At 52.2% G+C, this 19,769-nt stretch overlaps 4 protein-coding genes across 4 annotated transcripts; 1 reads left to right on the top strand and 3 right to left on the bottom strand.

Annotated features, from left to right (window-relative positions):
• Positions 1-3,293: 3,293 nt before the first annotated feature.
• Positions 3,294-6,836, top strand: PODANS_4_7650 (uncharacterized protein; the record flags this gene model as incomplete). Its single annotated transcript, XM_001906034.1, has 3 exons — positions 3,294-3,311; positions 3,422-4,000; positions 4,074-6,836. 3 exons carry the CDS (start codon positions 3,294-3,296, stop codon positions 6,834-6,836), a joined length of 3,360 nt encoding a protein of 1,119 aa, XP_001906069.1.
• Positions 6,837-9,729: 2,893 nt separating this feature from the next.
• Positions 9,730-11,178, bottom strand: PODANS_4_7660 (uncharacterized protein; the record flags this gene model as incomplete). The annotated part of the gene is made up of 1 exon (XM_001906033.1): positions 9,730-11,178. A coding segment is annotated over one exon (1,449 nt), but the record flags the coding sequence as incomplete, so codon positions are not given.
• Positions 11,179-13,653: 2,475 nt separating this feature from the next.
• On the bottom strand, positions 13,654-15,333 carry PODANS_4_7670 (uncharacterized protein; the record flags this gene model as incomplete). The annotated part of the gene is made up of 1 exon (XM_001906032.1): positions 13,654-15,333. The coding sequence occupies one exon, from the start codon at positions 15,331-15,333 to the stop codon at positions 13,654-13,656; it is 1,680 nt and encodes a 559-aa protein (XP_001906067.1).
• Positions 15,334-17,072: 1,739 nt separating this feature from the next.
• On the bottom strand, positions 17,073-19,346 carry PODANS_4_7680 (uncharacterized protein; the record flags this gene model as incomplete). The annotated part of the gene is made up of 3 exons (XM_001906031.1): positions 17,073-17,255; positions 17,429-18,170; positions 18,220-19,346. The coding sequence occupies 3 exons, from the start codon at positions 19,344-19,346 to the stop codon at positions 17,073-17,075; spliced, it is 2,052 nt and encodes a 683-aa protein (XP_001906066.1).
• Positions 19,347-19,769: the final 423 nt, after the last annotated feature.

Below are 19,769 nucleotides of genomic sequence, written 5' to 3'. Positions count from 1 at the left end.
GAGCGAAACGGGGCAATAATAGCTACATATTGAACCCCCCGAGACAAGGGAACAAATGCGAGGGAAGGAAATGATCTTGCCTGCCGCCCACACCTCTCTCCCGGGCCGAGACGGGGAGGTCAGGGAGGCGGGATCGTCGCTCACTTCGCTCGCATGGCTAGGATGTCATGTCAGCCATGAGGGTAAGATAAGAGTGAGACTAGTACTTGCTGCGTAGCACGACCGCATATCACGACCGACAAGGCAAGCACTGTGCACTGTCTGATGCAAGACATATCTCACTCGAGGGAACTTTTCTTTTCTGCCTTCTTTTTTTTTCTTATTCGATCGACAAAAAAGCACTGACAAGGTCTGAGGTTAAAAAAGTCCCTTAAGGCCCCAGCCCACGTTGATCTACGTCGGTGGCGGGGAAAGGGCAGCATAGGGCTCAGATCTCTTTTGTCTCAACGGGTGATCATCTGTCTGTCTCATACAGAGGAAAAAAAATTCGAGATGGCATCGACTTGTTGTTGTGCGTGATACCAATACACAACCTCCAAACAGAAGGGTATCACGGAAGAAGAAGCGTACCGCCGTAACCTGCTAGCGTGGTGTTGTGCACTTCGATGCTGTGATGCCTTGTGTATTGGTCAAACCTGTGTAATAGTTTGGTGTTGTGTAAGGGCAACTTGACGGGTTCATCAACTGGCATCCACTGATTTCTCAGACACTAGACGAAGGTTGAAAAGTTCTGGGCGGACAAGAACGGAAAACGGATGGGATGACGCCCTTGTGTCATCTGTCGTTTTCAGACTTGAGATAGTACTGCATGGTTGGGACACTACTGTCCTGCACGGTATTTGGGATGGCGTCTAGTGGTGTGTGTCAATTAATCAAGTTGGTTATGCATTGGAAGATAGTCTCTTTCGGGTGTAGGATTTTGCGGGGTATCACGAACATTTCCAGAACCTCCTTTGCCAATCCATTCTTGTTCCATGTGGATGGTCCTACGTGTCAGGAGCCCGCCAGTCTGGGAACTGGGAACTTGATAAACCTAGCAGAGAGCAAAAACCGGAGTAGTGTGGAGTGTGGAAAGGAGGGGAAAGAAAGCAGATCATCCGCATGCCTGTTTTCTCATGCAAGTAATGCAGGTTTGTCTGGCTGTCGTTGGCTGGTAGTCTGATCCTTCTTGTCAAGTGGGCTGGCTCATAGATGCAGCTATTCGCTGCAGGTCGCCTGGGCGGGAGCATCATGAAATCAGTATTTGAATACAAGTAGATAATTGTTGCAGAGGTATTAAATAAAAAAGAAAGGTGACGAGAGAGTGTTTGGTACGGCTCAATACTGGCGCACAGATAGTTGAAACCCTGCAGACGGGCGAATGGCTCTCCCGTGCATGTGTTTGGCTGGCCGAGGTCTGGTATTATATATTGACTGGGTTTGATATACAGCAGGTCAGCACCAGCGGCAAGAAGGCGGCAGTCTCGGCTTCTGGCTCGTGTTTAGTTTCGAAGCAAAGTACCCGGGTTTTCTGCTCTGTGGTGGCGGGTAGATTGGCCAACCGGCTGTTAGATGTCGGGTGGGCAGTTGTCGTTAAGGACAAGAGATATGTCCAAACGTCATACAAAGTAAAAGTGGGAAAAGGAGCGCTATACGGACGAGCCTCAGGCGAACCAAGCAGCAGCTGGGCTGGATTTGCATCGGATCTTGGATCGCCTTGCCTCGGGGCCAGTGCTGTTTTGGGAGCCGTTGCTCCTCAAGTAAGCTTAGCAACGTCGTTGCGTGTGGGGGGCGTTTTATCTGGAGATGATAATATGGATTTGATGCGCGTGCCTGTGCCTGACAGTGCCTGTATGTACCTGTAAATGAGTCTGCAACTGCATGATGTTCAGGCGGTCCCGTCCCAGGTGGTCCCAGCTCTCGAGTCCCAGCATCCTCCCTGCGGCCGGTTGTGAGGCCGGACGGCGTTTCTCTGTCTCCGGTGCTGTGTCTCTGCTTCAGAGGAGGTGTTCTCGTTCGTCCGTGGTGGTTGGATGGCGTACATATAAACCTGGGAGTCTCGGCCAGTTCCGCAGGTGGTCGGATGGCCAGAAGAGGGGAAGACAGACAGACGAGAGTCATGAACCAGGTTTCCCCAGTTTCAGACGTGAGGGGATCTCTTATCCATAAGCTCCCTTGACTGGCGGTATTTGTTGTTGCATGAGGTTGGCTGGCAGTCGGCCAGTGGCTGACTGAACTGCGCAATGGCGTGCGTCTGGGGGGAGTTGGAGGATGCGCGTACCCCGAGCAACCAGAGGCCAGTAAAAAGAGAGTGTGCACATCGCTAGGGCTCTCTGAGTCGCTCGCGCCGTACGGTACCCGAGAATGCTCGAGGTAGCGTGTTGCAGCAAGGACCTGGAGCAAGCCCCCCCAGGAAGCGACAGAAACGCCCGCACTGTCCGAGGGCCCCACAGTCGCAGCCCGCCCCAGTCCCAGTCCCAGTTCCTGGGCATCGCAGCAACAACCTACCGTCTATTTTCTCCCCTTCCAAGGTTCTCTGCTGGCTCGGCGTTCGTTGCTGCCGTCCCCAGTACCGTCGTCGGTTGCTTGTTTTGACACGACCTTTAATCTCACCTTACTCTCTCTCTCTACCTCTACCCTATTCTTTCCTTTTCGTCTTTTGTTTTCCCTTTTCCCTGAAGGAGGAGGAATTGCGCCTGCAGCTGCGCGTGTTTGGGACGAGAGAGAAGCTAAAGGCGGTGTTGTTTTGGCAAACGGCCCTCCACTCACAGTCCTCCCTTGCCCTCACTCGGGTTGCGATAGTCTCCTCTCGACGACCACAGCAACGGCCACAATCACGACCCGGCCACGGCCCATTGCGACCCCATCCTGACGAATTCAAAGGCTGAAAGCCCTTGTCACGCTGTGCTGTGGATCTCCTCATTGTCAGCTGCAGCCCGCCCGCGTTGACTCCACGACAAACGGAGTTGTCCTCGCTCTCCCCGTGCCGGGCTCCGCAACAAGTGAAAGCGACTTCGCGTTAGTTAGGAGGAGCAGCTTTCTGCGCGCCGGCTGCCTTCCTACAGGCTCGGTATTGTTTCCCCAGGTGAACAACGGCGAAGCTGTTGACGGCAAGGACGCGACAGTGCCATACCGGGCCCGCATTCCACATTCCGCATTGCTTCAGCTCAATTTCTCCGACCCCGACAATCTACTCCCGCCCTCTAATGCCCTGACGATGCGAACCACGACCCGAACTAAAGCCGACACCCTCCCCGTCCTTTTCTTCTCTCGCCACGCTTCGCCGTCGAGATAACAGTCCGTCCGCAGCCAGGATGCAGGCTGTGCCGAGTGTAAGTAATCTGGACGACGAGGAGCTCTGGCGGAAGGAAGCACAAGCACATGGATGGGACTACAAACAACTCTTGAGATGGACTTGGCAACTGACAAAATTGTGTTATAGCTTGTGGGAACCGGCACTGCCATTGCGGCCGCCGCTGCTGGTCTGGTATTTGGTCAGCCGTCAGAGTCGGAAGTGCCGCCGTGGTCCAGCCCGAACCCAGGAGTATTTTCTGCCGACTACGATGCCTTCGGCTCTCAAGCCTCGAGCGCGAGGCCTAACACGAGTGCCGCAGCTCTGCAGCAACGATGCTCTTCACCAGTCCAGGAGTTTGCCTACGGCTCGTTTCGCCAGCTTGTCGACCCAACACCAAGTCCTCTGATGTCCCCTACCACGGAAGCGGCTCAACCTCAGCGACCCGGCAGCGCCGTACCGGTCACATCACCGAGAACTACCAGCGGGAGACAGTCCTTTCTTCGCCAAGATACCAAAGAATCAGTGCCGCGGCAGGATGTAGAAAGTGCTCGCGACTCCGTGTCTTCTAGGGAATCGTGGATTCGGCGCTTCTCATTACGCCCGATCTCACAACACGGGAGCCCCAAGGTCAAGCATGGGACCCGACTCGTCATCCTTGACATTCTCACATGGCTCAGGTGTCCCGATGCTTGGGCAACAATCACTTGCCAGCTCGGCCCCCAACAAGTTGGTAAAGAGGAATGCCCCTGGTTTCGGTGAGCCACACGGATCTCACCAACGGCGGGGCTCCAAGTCGCAGGTGTTGACCCTCCGGAGACCGGCTACTAGCCACCAACGGACAGCAACCATGCAGCAACAATCACAACTGCAAGGTAACTCGGTTGACCCTCCGCCTTCCGCTGGAGCTGGGGCCGGGCCCAAGTTTTCATATGAGCCTTCGAGTGTCCCAGAGACAGAAACACCAACGTCTTCATCATTTGGCGGCTCTAAGCGTTCCTCCAGCAGATGGACGTCGTTTTTTCATGCTCGGCGGGCGGCGGGCCTTGGTCGTGACGCTTCAGGACTTACGAGTGGACAGAGCGCTAAGCTCGCTTCCCTGTTCCCCAAAAGACGAGTGTCTCTAACCCCAGGCCATGTTTCTCGAGCATACCTCACCAAGGCAGATTGCATAACAGACATTCCTGTGTTTGTGGATGAAGCTGAGCAGCAGGAAGAAGATTTCGGGCACATCGAGGACCTAGAGGTTCTGCAGAGTCCAGTCAACCCCACCGACTCGCCCGAAACATCTTCCGAGAAGCGACCGAAGAGGTCAATGTCGATGCATTTTAGTTCAGCCCAAAACTGGATCGCGAGAACCTCGAGCGTTCGGCGTCCTAGAAGGAGTACCGTTGACGCCAAGGGCGGAAATGATAATCGATATGCGACCGCCGACCTGGCCGGCATGCTTCGCGACCCAATGCAGTCTCCGGGCAGCCCAACCACACAAGAAATTGTTGTGCCACCCAACTACCAGCCGCAAGCACCACAGCTTGAGCCTGCACCAACCCTCTCGGATGCTCCACGGAACCGCAAGAGAAATTCACCCTCTCCTCTTCCGCCATTAAACCGTCTATCCAGCTTCAACATCGACGTTTCACGACTTGGGCTGTCAAGTTCTTCCTCTTCCACACCGCCTCCAAGATCATTCCATACCCCGATAAACTACATGAACGGCTCCCAGAACCCTCCTGCTCCCACACATAGCCGAGGTCCTTCGGGGGAACGATCAATCACGCTGGCAGGCTCCGACTTTGAGGTCCACGATGCAGATGACGAAGACACAGATGTCCGGAGTGATGCCTACGATTCCTTCCGCACCATCGCCTCTTCCAGTCGGGTTCGGTCTGTTGAGACACCGCTAGACTCGATGTTTGATGAATCGCCACCGAGCACTGCCAGCAACGGCAAAACCAAGAGGTTATCGATTCAAGAGATGCTGGGACGTGGATGGGATGGCGAAACCAAGATCACTGAAGAGGAAGACAGTGCAGCCACGCCTGTTCGGAGCACTCACCTGGATGGCACAACAAAGCCGATCAAGTTGGACGGGTTTGGCTATGGTGGTCAGGGAGGTCTGATGCTGGTACACCGAGAGTTTGCGGCCAGGTTATCTTTTGATGATGACGACGACGATGACTGGGCACGAGACGACGATAACACTTTGAGCAATCATCTTTCGCCACCGAGCTCGACGAATTCGAGACGTGTCAGTCCGACACTTCGGCATGCGCTCAAAAATTTGGGTGGGAATGGGAGCCCCGATCTGTCTCGTGATAGTATGAGCGACCGGCCGAGGAGCAGCATATTTGACTGGTCAGAACCATCGATCCATGACAAGCTCGATTCCGATACAACCCGACCCAAAACGGTTCATGGGAAGCAGGAGATGGATTTGAGGATTGGTCGTTCGACAAGTCGGAAAGCCCCGAAAGCCGGGCATGTACGGAGCCAGAGCGTTCCTGTTGTTCCAGAACCTACTGATGAATCCAAACCGCCTCCAAAGTTTGGAACATGGGGGCTGAGTACAAAGAATGCCAGCGAGGACTGGGATGATGATTTCGTTTTTGACGAAACCCCGCTTGATACGACCGGAGGAAAGGACTCTAGCACGAGTTTTATGGTCGTTCCCCCGTCGATTCAAGCCAGTCAGCCGAGTGTAAAAGCCCATTCGGGTCAAATACGGGAACTTTCCTTGCTCGTCAATGACTTGAAACGACTATGCCGCCATGGCAAAGACCTCAACATTATTCACGGGGCCATACAACCAAAATGGGTCGAGGCGGAAAATATTATTGCCCTGGCATCGCCCGATGAGGACGAAGCTGATGAGTTTGGTTCAGTCAAGTTGTCACTGGACTTTGATCGAGATGATCTTGATGAGATTGATGAACGTTTTATCGACGAGGGGTTTGATGGCTCCATGCTTGATGACATTAACGATCCTTTCGAGATTCCCGAGCCGCAGATGATGACCCGGACGACAGTGGTACGAGAACGAGCGACTGTCCGAAGACGGTCGGTGTTTTCGCCTGACGACGATATTTTCGGCGGTCAGTGGCCACTGCCCGACGAGCCGCTTAAGCCTCCACGACCACGAACACCAGACGGTTCGGTAAGCCCCAATGGGAGCTCTGCCGTTCTGGCCACCGTGATCCAGGCAATGCAGCAACAGCGGTCTACTTCCGATCCCATCGCCGCCACCGCCACCAAGACCCAAGACACCAAGCTGTTCTTTGACACAAACAGTCTCCAAGAGCTGGTGAAGAGGGCTGGTCACCTGCGAGACTCGCTGTCGGATGCAGTACGCAAAGCTGAACTGCTTACCCAAAGCCCGGCCACCACTCCTCGTCGTGAGCGACTTTCGCATCTCAATCTGGATGGCAGCCCAGCCTTTACGCGAGTCTTTTCGGATCCTGCTGCGTCTAGTCCACCCAGGAGGCTTCCAAAGAGTCACAGCAGCAACTCTATCTTGGGCAGGGGGTCTGCTGACTCGCCTCGGATGCAGATGATGATCGTGAGCTAGATGGATGGGAAGTTTAGCATGGTCGGGACCCGCAAACACAAACACCCACCCACTCACTCACCCACCCACACACACACACACACAAACACACACACACACAACATTGTTCACTACGATACCAAAACACGATACCACAATTCTAAACCCGCGGAACTCTTTTTTTTTTGCATCCGCATCAACATCAACATACCCACGAACCTTTTGTGTATATGTACGAGTATTATTGGAGACGCCATCCATTCATCCGTCGATCCATCCGTCTTGGTTGCTTAAGGGGAGATGATGGAGATGGTTTACATATTGAGTTGGGGGAAGAGGGGGGAACAGAGAGAAGGAGTAGGCACATTAGGGGGGTGCAACAAGAAGAGAAAGAAGAGCAGAAGAGAGAGCGAGTGGCTTCCCTTTATTTTTTCTTCTATTAAACAAAACGGTTTTATTTTATTTTACTATTTTACTACTAACTTTTTTTTCTTCTACCATTCTCTTCGTTAAAAGGGGGGGGGGGGTTCTTCTTTCTGGGGGTTGGGTGTTTCTCTCTCGTTGTGGTTCGGCGGCTTTTGGTTCGGGGGCATTTGATTCTGCCCATTTTTTTGGGCACTCAAGACAGAGCAATGATTGGGTGTGTGGGAGGGGAGGTATACAAGAGGGGTTTTTTTTACGTTTTCGTGGTAGAGGGGAAGGAAAGAAAGAAAGTAGTTTCATGTAGTAGAGCATACTGTGAACCGGGAGCTTTATTGTTATGTGGCTATGTCCTTTTCTTGTGTTGGTTTTTTTTTTCTTATGCGTGGTTGTTGGTTTGTTGTGCTTTTTGTGTATGAGTGATGGTGCACGGGGATGATGGGTTATGATTGGTGTGCTGGTTGGATGGAATGAGAAAAGTAAAGAAAAGATGACGAGGGGATGGATGGGGTGGTGAAGAAGGGGGAAGAGGGGGGTGATATTATTACTTTTTTCTTGAACTGGGATACGATATTGATAAAAACTATTTGTGATTAATGCTGGGCGGGTGATGATGGGGATGGGAGGGGGGAGGAGAGAAGGGGAAGGGGTTGTATGGTAGTTTGAAGATAGGGGGTTAAGATAGGAAATGGGGGCCAGTTGGAGAATACAAAATGACATGAGGCTATGCGCTACTTTTGGGGACTGATGATATGCGTGACTTTTCAATGTGACTGGTGATATACATACAGGAACTGACGGATGGACTGGCAACTACTGGCTGGTTATGGTTTGTTGCTCGTTGCTGTTGATATGTTGACGTTGGCTGACTGGATATTGATGATGACTCAGTTGTGAGTCTGCTGCGTGGATGCTGGCCGGCTATGTCTTTTGAAAAACTATGATGATTGTGGGCGAGTAGTAAGTCGAAACGAGTCAACTTGAAGGAGACGGCTTGGACAAAACAAGTGAACAGCGGCAACTGGAAGATGGACGACCAGGCACCCTCACCACAAAATAATTAGCACTCAAAAGTAGGTTAAATCTACATTATACTATAAACCATACCTCGAAAGATAGGCGTTAGTCCTTTAAAGATAGTTAATACGCTGTGAAAGATAGTTAATAGTCTTTAAAGACAGTTAACAAGCCTTTAAAGATAGTATTAAAAAACCCTATTACTTTAGGTATGGTTTACAGTATAATAAGGGGTTAGCTTACTTGCTGTGCTAATCATTTCATGGGGAGGGTGCCAGGTAACAAACAGCACCTTGGGAGGGGAAAATGGAGATGGAATAGCCAGAAATCGCGAATGGGGAGGCGGTTGGAGCAGGTAGCGAATAAGGGGGCTGTTTGAAAAGAGAGCACTCGGAAGAAGATCATGTAGGAAAGAACAGCCACAGAAGCAACCAGAGTGTAGCAGATCAGAGCAAGGACGAGTCAATACCCAGAACAGCAGATAACACAAGGCTGCAACAAGAGCAAGGTATGCATAAGTAGGCAAACATACACATTGCCTTACCACCACCTCTCATAATGCTCACTCAACCCACCATTGCATTTCGGAGCAACTCAGCACACATCAAAGCAATCTACCTGCCATGAAGCCTACTTTTATCGTATCATCTTTGTTTACTTCAACTGCTCGTGAGACTAACCTTCCCCAACCGTCTAGAATTTCCTCATACCTTCTACGCTACCAACATCTCAATAAACACCTAAAGTCTACTCTTCAATTTTGTTCATGGTCCTTCTGCTATGAGTTATTTCAACTCACCGAACAAGTCCACATGGAGCTTACCAACCTGGGTCATTTTCTGAACAAACGAGATAGCCTAGGCAACCATCTGTTTCCAAATCGGAGACATCACACCACACCACAGTTGCCTTGCGCAAAGTCCATCGGAGAAGCTACCTGGACTGGTGGAAGAATGAGGCTCATCAGGCATCTGCTTTACAGTGGAAATAGTTGGAAGTGAATGCATCAGCAACATATTCTTGAAAGCTTGTCCCGTGTCACGGAGCAGTCGGGAGACAAAAGGTGTGAGAGTATCACTTACGAGAGCAGTCACCAACAGTACCACATACCATCTCAGTCACAAAAACTTCTGTCAAAGATAGTCACGCCAGAGAAATCAGGAGCACAAGTTCATAGGGTTTAATTGAGTCTATAAGAACACAATGAACCGGAAAGGTCAAGGGGAATGGTCAAAAAACAACTAGTTATTTCCTTCCAAGGAGACCAGATACTGAACGACAAATGACATTGCCTGGCCCGCTGACAAAGCTGACGACCGGCTTCCCAAGTAAAAAACCATAGAAAAGACAGAAAAAGAAAAATGAGAATCCGATGAAATCCCCTCCCCAATGTCCATTACAATGGGGGATAATGTGCCGTACGACGAAGCCGATTGCCTATTATTTTTTTTGGTTGGTTTACTCCTGAGCACCAATTTTACTCCTTTGCACCTAGTTGCAAAGCCAATTGCTTCCAATGATCACGCTCAGCAGAGAGCTTCTCAATCTTCTCCTCAAGCTCATCCAAGCGAGCGGCCTTGCGCTCCCGAGACTTGCGAGCCGCAAGAGTGTTGCGAGCACGCTTCATCGCGACAGTATCCGTGGGATCGTCGACAATGATGGGAGGAAGGGGCTTGTCGCGGCGGCGAGAGTTGACACCGGCGATGGACGAGTGGCGGGTTGGTGGAGAAGTGCTTGACTTGCGACGATGTCCCGAGGCCAGCGACTTGACTTCGAGCTCCTCGGCGGTAATTACTGGGGACTGTTCAGGCTTAGGCCCAACAAGCGCCTCCTTGGGGGCTTCTGGTTCCGTGTTGGTTGTTGGGAAAAGGGGGAACCAGTTGTCCGGGTTGGAGTCGAAATCACCTCCTCCTCCAAAGTGAGGAGAGGTCTCATAGCTGTCGCAGAAATCGGGGGAACCGTTATACAGCGATGGCGAAGTCAAAGCGGTGAAAGCAGTGGAGTTGGGTGCTGACATGAAGGGCTCGTTCATCATGAGCTCTTGAGGAGAGACGGTGGCCAGGTTTTGCCCCGTGCTCGAGACGCTGGAGCTCAGATCGAAGACAGTCGGGAGAGCTGGCGACGAGTACGTGGTAGACGCACCGCCCTCAAAGGCGGTGAAGTCGTCCAAATCCAGGTCTGATCTCATGTGTGAGCCTCTGTGGCGAGCAAGGTGGTGTTGCGGAGTGAAATTACCTTGAATGTTCATCTTGCCTGGTGGCACGCCGCCGGGACCTTGTGGAAACAGGGGAACGGGTGGGCGGTGCTGGCGTTGCTTGGGAATGTTCAGAGCAACAGACGAAGATGGAGCGGACGAGGCGTAGAACTGTTGCGGCGATGGGCGCGAGTTCTGTGTAGTAAACCGATTGGTGAATGCCGATGAAGTCGTGGAGTGGCCGGTTGCCTGGATGATGTTCGCAACTCGCTGATTCTGCAGTGATGGCGATGGGATCTGCTGCGGGAAGAGCGGCTGATTACGATATTGCTGTGGTTGATTTACACCTCCGTGGGCGGAAGGTTGCGATGTAGTACGGCTACTATGTGGACGATGATTGATCGGCGAATCGAACAAGACGAAGTCCTGTTGGGGCAAGCTGAGATTCTGTGGGGGCTGTTGATGCGCGGAATGTGCCGGCAGGCTCGAGGTACTGGAGGGAGTCCATGATGACTGATGTGAATCCGTGGTGAAGACTGAAAAGTCTGGGCCGGGAATGGCGGTGGTGGGATGTGAACCGGAGCGCGAGCTGGAAAGCTGGGTGCTGTAGTTCAGTTCAACCTGTGAAGGTAGAGCTGAAGGGGGGGGTTGAGAGGGGAGATTGTTAAAATTCTTAAAAGAAGAAATGTTGACGAGGCTCAAAGAGCAGTTCCGACGAGGGGAGGGGATGATTTAACGCATCTTGGTAGATGCCTTGGGTTGGTCTGAAAATTGGTTGTTGTGAGTGGTTTGGTGAGAGAAAGAGAAAGCAGGACGGAAAAGTGGGCGCAGAGGACGTTTTAATCAGGCAGCGAACTGCCTGGGCAAGCAGAGCGGACGCCCCACCCCGACGCCTGCCCCAGGCCGCAGAGGCTTCCAAGGCGGCAGCGCGGTGGGATCTGCCATCTGATTGGCTGCGCCGACGGTCAGCCGAAAAGGGCAAGTGTGAGTCACAAACTTGAGGACCGACCGGCTCCAAAAAAAAACCGCAGCCTTGACAACAGTGCAGACTGCGGGGTTCCAAACCGAGTAGCGTCGCTGCTAGTTTTGAAGCCCAGCTTTGGCTTCAACACATTCGCGAAAGCTGATCTCCAATTGGGTTTGTGTCGGATTCGTTAGCTGACACAAATTTCATAAGAGCCAGTCTTCCTCGCACCTTCTTCAGCTTCTCCCGACACATAGACTCCAATCAAGCCCCAAGATGGTCCATTTGAATATTCTGTACCGTGGTACACTCTGGTGTAGCACTGCCCCACCGTGGATCTCATCACAAGGCTCCCATCCAATAACACGGGACCAGTGGGATTTGGGCCCACTCTGCCTTTCCGGTTGAACTGCAGCAAAAGAGCGACGCTCGGACGGGCTTACGCCGGCGGCACGGTTCAGGGTGTCTGCCAGGCCTCCCAAGGGCGCGGTGGGCTTGACATGTCAAAAAGTTGACATGGAACCCGAAAGCAACAAGAAGATTCGTAGAGCATACCAACAACTGGACACATATGAGCTGTGAGAAAAGAGCCGCATGGAACTGCAATGAGTTATTGCAAATCGTCCATGTGGACATGTGGGTAATTTCCATGGGGGCGCACAAGGCAGGGCTGCGTAACTGTCAAGGGACCGACTGCCCGGACGCGCAACGCCTTGCGAAGTGCTTGCATGTGTAACATCGTCCAATTGTTGAAGAGCCGCTAGGACCGCGCAGCTACGGTGGTAGTCCTATCGACTTGCGGTCCTTTCTCCCGGCTGAAGAAGAAAAGGAAACGTTTCCAGACAGATGTCCTCGAGGGCTGTGAAGATTGGGCAACAACAGCGAGGCGGTCGGTCGCACAGCATCGAGGATGGAAAAACAGCAGCCTTACACTACATTCGAGGCACAAGACACGACTCCGCCTCAAAGCCCACCCACATCTGGATATATTGACGATAGCACACACAAGACCGCTGCAGTTCCCTTTCTCTTACAACAAGCTCACCTCTTCTTTTTGCGCCGTCGAATCAAAACCCCCAATTGCTTTGCTGACCACTTGCAACCGTTGTGTTGAACAGCAATTGAGTTTTGTGAGTCACTCGCTTCGGCTAATTCCACCTAGCCCTGCCCTTGCAGGGTTTCGTATTCAAAATCCACCTCATCCACTTCAACCAACCAACCCCACCTTCAAAACTTTTTTGTTCAGAATCCAGATCCAGGAAAATGGAGATGCGGGACGATGGCGCCATCGTCTGAAAACTTGAGAAACTTTGCAGAGATCCCACTGTGATATCCTCAATTGTGGAGGATGGGACTGTGATTTGAGTGGAATACTCCATAAATCCCGGTGGCATTGAGGAGGCCACAGGAAGGGAAAAAAAGAAAAAAAGAAAAAAAACCCCTTTGGGGAAATATCCGGTTTCTCTAACCGCAACAAGCGGATGTGGGATGGGATGGATGGATTCAAAACTGCACGTCAGCACTTATCAGCCATCATCAAAAAGTGATCGACAACATGGAACCTTGCAGTGAAAAAAATGACGCTTCTGGGTTTCCAGGCATGTTCCTAACAGCTGGAAAATCCCAAGGGAAACCTGCGGAGTTTCTTGGCCAGCGCCGAGGTGAAGATGAGGTTCTTAGCCGGCCGAGACCCGGCCGAGATCCGGCCCCACCTCCGATGTCTCCGGGTTTTGGGGGTACGGCACGGCATGCCGCGGCATGTTTTCTGCTTCCTTTGTATTCCGAGGCTGGGCTACTTTGTAAATGGTGACGAGACAATGCCGGGGAGATTCAGGGGAAGAAATGTGCTCTTGCAGGCTAGTAGGTACATCTGCCATGTGAAGAAACGGGGGCCTAGTCAGTCTTTGAAGTAGATGAGGTTCATGAAAGCTCGAGCCAACTTATAGAAAGCTTGTCGCGGGGTCCCAAGCTCTCGGGATTCAAGGGCCAGGCCCGGGCTGTGCTATGGGGTTCGGATGGAACCAAACGTTAACTCCAGCGTCGACGAAAGATTGTTTCACGTTTTTTTGAAGGCTAGTGCTCGTGTTCGCGATCCACGTTTGACGACATCTCATGAGAGTCCTAGTATTTTGACCCTACCCAACCTTTTTCTATGATGATGGTCACTATCCTAGATCCAAACCAATGCTACGCCCAAGGCATCATGATATTCATACAACCCAACACCCACCACACAACTTCCCTCACTCCCCCCTCACGGTCCCCCTCCTCTGCACCTCCTGCGCAGGCGCCATCTGTTCCGCATCATCTTCGGCCCCCTCCTCCCTCATAATCTCCCCTTTCCTCCTCACCGCCTTCCACCCTCTCTCCCCCTTCTCAGCCATCTTCTGCGCCTCCTCCAACCACCTCTTCCACTGCTTCGTCTTCGGCATCGCCCCGCTCCTCTTCACCCACGCCACCTGCCCCTTCGTCTCCCTGATCGCATACCACATCGTCCTCGTAAAACTAGGAATCTCATCATCCTCCAACCGATCCTTCTCCCACTTATCCTTCCCCTCCGGAAAAGCATGCGCCCCCTTTGAATCCTCCTTGGTCACATCCCGAACGGTATACCTCCTATCCACATCCCAAAACCTCTTCTCCTCCACCAACCCCATCATCCAATACAGCCCGTTCAAACAGATATACCCCCCCCCAATCAGCACCTGACTGTTCCACCCGCAGTTCCCCAGCAACACCACGCTCACCATCAGCAGCACCATCCCCAACCCCATGTACAGCCTGTACAGATCGCTCTCCACCACATACTTGCACTCCTCCGTCCCGGAATACAGCTCCCGCGCCACCTCCTCGGTGCATTTGATCAGCAGAAACGCCCCCTCCCTCGTCCTGATCACGACATCCCCCTCGGGCACCTTGCCCGAAGTGGTCCTGTTCATGAGAACGGGCTTCCACAGCGAGGCGTAGCAAACCACCGACGAGGCCAGCGACATCAATACTATGGCCAGAATGGCCGTGCCGTCTTCCCAGAGGGCGGAGAGGATGATGATTGCCAGTGTGAGGGCAAATGAAAAAATCGAAAGTAGGTGCACGGGGGAGCATAACGTTGCCGGGACGGAGGGTCTGGTGGTTGATGTTCGGTGATGGGGGAGGTGGTGGGGGTGGTTATTATTAGAGGTTGTGAGCGTGGTGGTGGAAGAGCCGCCTCGTTCGAGGTCGTCGTCTGCCGCTGCTGTGGCGAACTGAACAGTGGGTTTACGGGTGGGTGGTTTTTCGGTTGGGTTGGCGTTGGCTGGGTCGAAGAAGCTTGGTCGGGAGGGGGTGAGGACTGTGGTGGTATCAGTGGTAGGTTTCATATGCGGTGCTGTTGGTTTTTGCTGCCCTCTCCAGCCTCTTCTCCACCAGTTGCTGCCCTTGGTGGAGGTGGTAAGTCTCCCCTTTTGCTCTCTTATTTTACCCGCTTCGATGGCTTCCAAAGCTTCCTTCGTGTGCTTGATCTCGAGGACTTTGAAGGAGAAGGGCTTCATCTCGTCGAGGGGTTGTAGGATGTTTGCGAAGAAACCTACCGTGTCGAGAACCACCCCGCTGTGTACGCCTGTCATTTTGGCGTTGGCTTCTGGGAGTCGTTGAGGCCGCACTGGTTTGAGGAGGGCTTGAGGGGCGGGAATGATACGTGGGAGGAGGCAGAGACGGGATGCTGTGAGGGTTTGGGCGTGTTCAGCGACGCTGGACTCGCCGATGATGGCGAGGAGGGTGATGACGTCGAAGCGCCAACCTGGAAGATCCTGACGGCCGTATGGGAACCTTTGTTGAAAGTTAGTTACTCTGTTAAGGTAAGTTCTGAAGGGATTCGAGGGAAATACATACCAAGCTAGCGCTCCCGTGGGAGCATCCTCATCCAGAGGCAGCGGAAGGCTGGACATGGCGATGATGCTGTCCAGAATAACGTATAATACAGGCGCTCAGCGTCTCCTAGATACGACTCTGAAGAGTAAGAGTAAAAGAGAACCTTGACGAGACCGACACTGTATTGTTTACAACTATTCAGAGAGAAGAAAAAAGTTCGTCGCGCGGCCACGTCGTCGACGCTCGAAACGCCCAGTCAGGAATGATTGAAGGCTCAGCTCTAGTTCAGCTTGGCGCAAACAATCTAGGTGCACCGTATGGTAGCTGTGCGTTACACCTGTCTCGCCAATCGGTGGGGTGAAAACAGGCAATAGAAGCGACGATTGGAAAATGCGTGTGTGAGAGAAACGCCCGACGAGTAAGGCAAACTTTGAGGTTGTTCGCTGGCGGTTTCACCGACACCTAGACATAAGACAAAAAGAAAAACGCTGCTGACTTCAGTCTATGTGCTAAATGAAGAAGATGAAATGGAGGTGAGCTGTAGTGGGTTTAATACCACATCTTCAACCAGGGTTTTCATATTCCTTCGTCCCTGGACATCTCAGCCTGGTCCAGCTCCACGGCAGCGGTACCCAGTGATAGTAAGATCTCAGAAGGCCAAAAACGGGAGCGGAGCGGGTGGAAAAGGCCCCTGCATAGAATGTATTCTCTAACCATCCACCCCGAGAATGATCTTTCATGTCCTGGAAACGAAGTCGATTGTTTACCGTAGAGCCTCTGCGGCGCGCTTACAAGCCTTGATTTGGACCCAGTCTATCGCCGACCTTGTCCAATTACGCTGACACACATACCTCAGGTGGAACAATAGTGTAGGCTTCTTGTTGTAGGAAAGGGAAATTCCCCCCCGGTCGTTCCCCCTTCACTTTCCTGAGGGATGGTGGGATGGGAACTATGTAATGCGAGCGATGTTGCCTGAGTGGTTGAAGTCGTGACCGCGCGCACGTCTCAGCCCCCCCTCAGCCTGATGGGTGATGGATAGGTGGATGGCTTGGTCCGCAAATCCGAGCGAAGGTGCAAACATGATGCAGCCAACAGTTGTATGGCAATGTAAATGCGGGGCGGCCCAAAATGGAGACGTACCTGATTTGACGGACTGCTCATGAGGCTCTGGCAGCCTGATCGCTTTGTCGATAACAGGCGTGAGAGATCAGGTGGGAATTGAGTAAAGGTTGACAATGACAAAGGGAAGAGGGCCGAAGAAAGGAGAAAGTTTGATCTGTCATCTCAGTCATCCGGAAATCGCCTTGAAACTGGTTGCTGGCTGTGAGAGATGACGAAGGTGAAGTTGAGGTGAGTAAACGCCATGAACTCCAAATCCATTGCCATTGTCCCCGTCAACCGTTTGTTTTGCCCGTCTAACAACCCAGTGTGTAACTCGCCCAGTAAACCAGCCCAGTAAACCCATGAACCAACCCTGCCTCCTAAGAAGGACTCACGAATGTGACATGTATCGCTTCTTCCATCCCGACCCCCAAACATGGCCTCGCGGCCCGTGAGCAGAGCCTGTCATACTCAAACAAAGAGGGCCCAGAAAATCTTAATCCGTTCCCAAACATGGTATCATCATCGTCATATACCCCCTGTGCCCTGTCCTACCGTTTAAAATCCCGTTTATGACCGTGAACCATGACATGATTGCAAAACAAACCCCAGCCAGACACATTGCTGTCTTTGTCATATACCTGTCATATTCTACCGCCCGAAACCTTTCTTCCTGTTTCTCCATGTCTCTACTGGGCCTGGGAGAGGCCAAGAATCATGGGCCGGGCATAGCAGCTGTCTTTTTCTCGTTTCCAGCCACCCCCAAGGTAGCCTCGCCGTCTCTTCGCTGTTGCGGTTGGTCAAATTCACCCTTGACAATCCTCAGACAAAACTTCTCCCACATGTGGAGCCAAGCGGTATGCACCTTTTCCCTCTCCTTTGCATCCATGCACGAGTGCTCAAGACTCCACTCAATTAGCTGCCGAAGTCCATGGAGCGTCATGTCTGCCTTTCCTGCCAGTACTTGGTAAAAGTCGTGTGATAATCGCGATCTAGAGCACGTCAGCATACCTGGCAAGAGACAATATCAAAGGAAACCTACCTAAATAGTGTCCCGTTGTCGGTGCTCACAGTGCAGTGGACATTATTAGCCAGCAGGTTGTACACAGAGTGCCCGCTTATTCTCGGCGTGAGTCCCAGTATCTCGTTCGATATTGGGCACACTTCCACACAGATGTTGTGCTGTTTCATCTGCTCCATAATAAAAGGATGCCGCGGCAGGGCAAACCCGTGGCCGATCCGCTTGGACCCGAGCAGGAGAGCATCGAGCAGGTTTCTGTCCGTCTCATCGCCATGATCCAGAGTCTCACCGCAGTGTAACAGAAGCGGTATGGAGGTTCCTGCTAGGCGACAGGCTTTCTGGAATCGAAGCAGCTGCTTTGTGAAATAATGTAAGGGGTGACCTTTGCCTTCTTCGCCAACCAAGTCAAAACCGGCAATGTAGTTTGAGTACTTCTCTTTGAGCTTGAACTCGAGACACTCGTGAAGCGACTCTTCCACCTGCTCGGTGTCGAATGACCGTGGCGTGCAATAGATGATCTTGAGCCCCTGAACCACTTTTCCTTGATGCTGGCGTTGGAATTTCTCGTATTGATCGATAATCAGATCTGTGATTCCTTCGTTGTCAAGTTTTTTGGACCCGTCATCTTCCCATACTTGGTTTGTCGACATGAAATTCACACGGATCTCGGCGTACTGGATGTTGTCATCGGCGAACTCCTCTAAGCAATGGCGTGTATATCTTGCGTATGCACTTTTATAGTTGAAGAGGCCCTTCATCATTTGCGTTCTCGCGTTGAACTTTTCCCATGCCCTGTACTGCTGGTTAGCAATGGTTTCACAAGGAAACGGAGTCTACGTACCCTTTTGCTGTTTGAAGCAAACCGTGGGCCTCCTCTTCTTCAAAGACCAGCTTGTTTTGTAGCCATTTATCAACTCTGTCAACGTCCTCCTGGGCGTACCTCCGGCGGAATTCTTCCCGAAACCTAGAGAACTGCATCACAGTCCTGTTTTGGTAAGCGGCATCAAAAATATTGCCCTCGCCTCGCTCCTTCACTGCCGCTTCGTTCATAATACTGAATTGTACCCGGCACCGATCCAAAGCGGTCCGGTCTACCTGCCCCTTGTCATTCACCAGTGGCATGTTGCACCAAATATACATGCGGGTCATCTCCTTCGCAATATCAAGTAAAAAATTTGGTAATAGGTTAGCGTTGAAGTGAATATGAAGATGAGCGCCTTTGGGCATGGCGCGGAAGAGACTGAAAAGTTGGGTTTGTTGAATTAAGTCGATGTTGGAAAGGAAATGATCTCCGTAGAAACGAGGATGCTCCTGGCCCTGAAACCCCTGCCTGGGCGGAGCTGGCGTGTAATAGCGTTCGATGTCGTCCTTTTTGAGAGCCTGAAGCTTAGCGTTGGCCTTGATCTCGAGCACCGAAGCGTTGATCCTGCAGGTATTCTCAAACGAAAGTGCATCTTCGTGGTCCTTGAGTGCCTTCCGTAGCTCGTCATACGTCGTGATAGTTCCCTCAATGTCCTTATCTGCTGCGTCAAAGAACTCTTTCGGAGCTGAGAGCGTCACATTTCTCGAAGAACTCCGTAACGACCATGGTTTTGGTTTCTTTGTTTCTTCAGACGTCCGTCCAGTGAAAGCATGAAGCTGATCTGTGAGACAGGGGCTTGATGAATCGATTTCTGGATTCCGTCTTCTTGCAGCAGCCTCCAGTGGCCCAACGCAGTCATACTGAGCCATCCAGCCTTCACCTCGAGTTCCATTACCATTAGACACCCCGTTGAGCCGAGTACAGGACTCAGCGCCAGAGCCTTGAGCCTTTCTTACAGCCATGCTTCTTGGGCTAGCTTCACTCACAACGTCGGGCCTGTGGACGAACAGGTCAGCCATCGATCTTGTAAGCCAGCGCCGTGTGGGTGATATTGACTGAGTGCGGGTGCGTTTCCTCGGGGACTTGCGTATTATTTTTTTCAGCATCGCTGTCAAACTCGACCGTGTCTATGCTGCAAGTTATACCCATGTGGACCTCGCTTGCCACCATGAATCGCCTTGATGAGCGTTGATGAAAGAAAAGACAGTTGGTTGTGTGAATGAGGTGAGTGAGATGGCGGGGTGAGATTTGGAGAGCGAGCTGAATGAACTCACAGCCGCCAGGCGGGCACGAGGAGGATGGATGCCTTTTGGCTGATGGCGGGGGGGGACCTGAGAGCGCAGGCGGTGATGTCACGCGGGGACGGCCAGACCAGGCCGGAGGGAACTGATGAAGGTATTCACAGTCACCGGGTCGGTCACCGGCATGGTGAGGGAGTTGGACGGTTTTAGCAAAGAAGCGAAATGTTAACACCATCCGCCATCCGAGTAAATCGCCAACCGCCAACGGAATGACCAGGCTCCAACAGC

The sequence above is a fragment of the Podospora anserina genome, chromosome 4 (genome assembly GCF_000226545.1).
Source record: "Podospora anserina S mat+ genomic DNA chromosome 4, supercontig 4".
In the NCBI taxonomy this organism is placed as follows: domain Eukaryota; kingdom Fungi; phylum Ascomycota; class Sordariomycetes; order Sordariales; family Podosporaceae; genus Podospora; species Podospora anserina.
The sequence above is the reverse complement of the archived record's forward strand: the minus strand, read 5'-3'. Positions and strand labels throughout refer to the sequence as shown.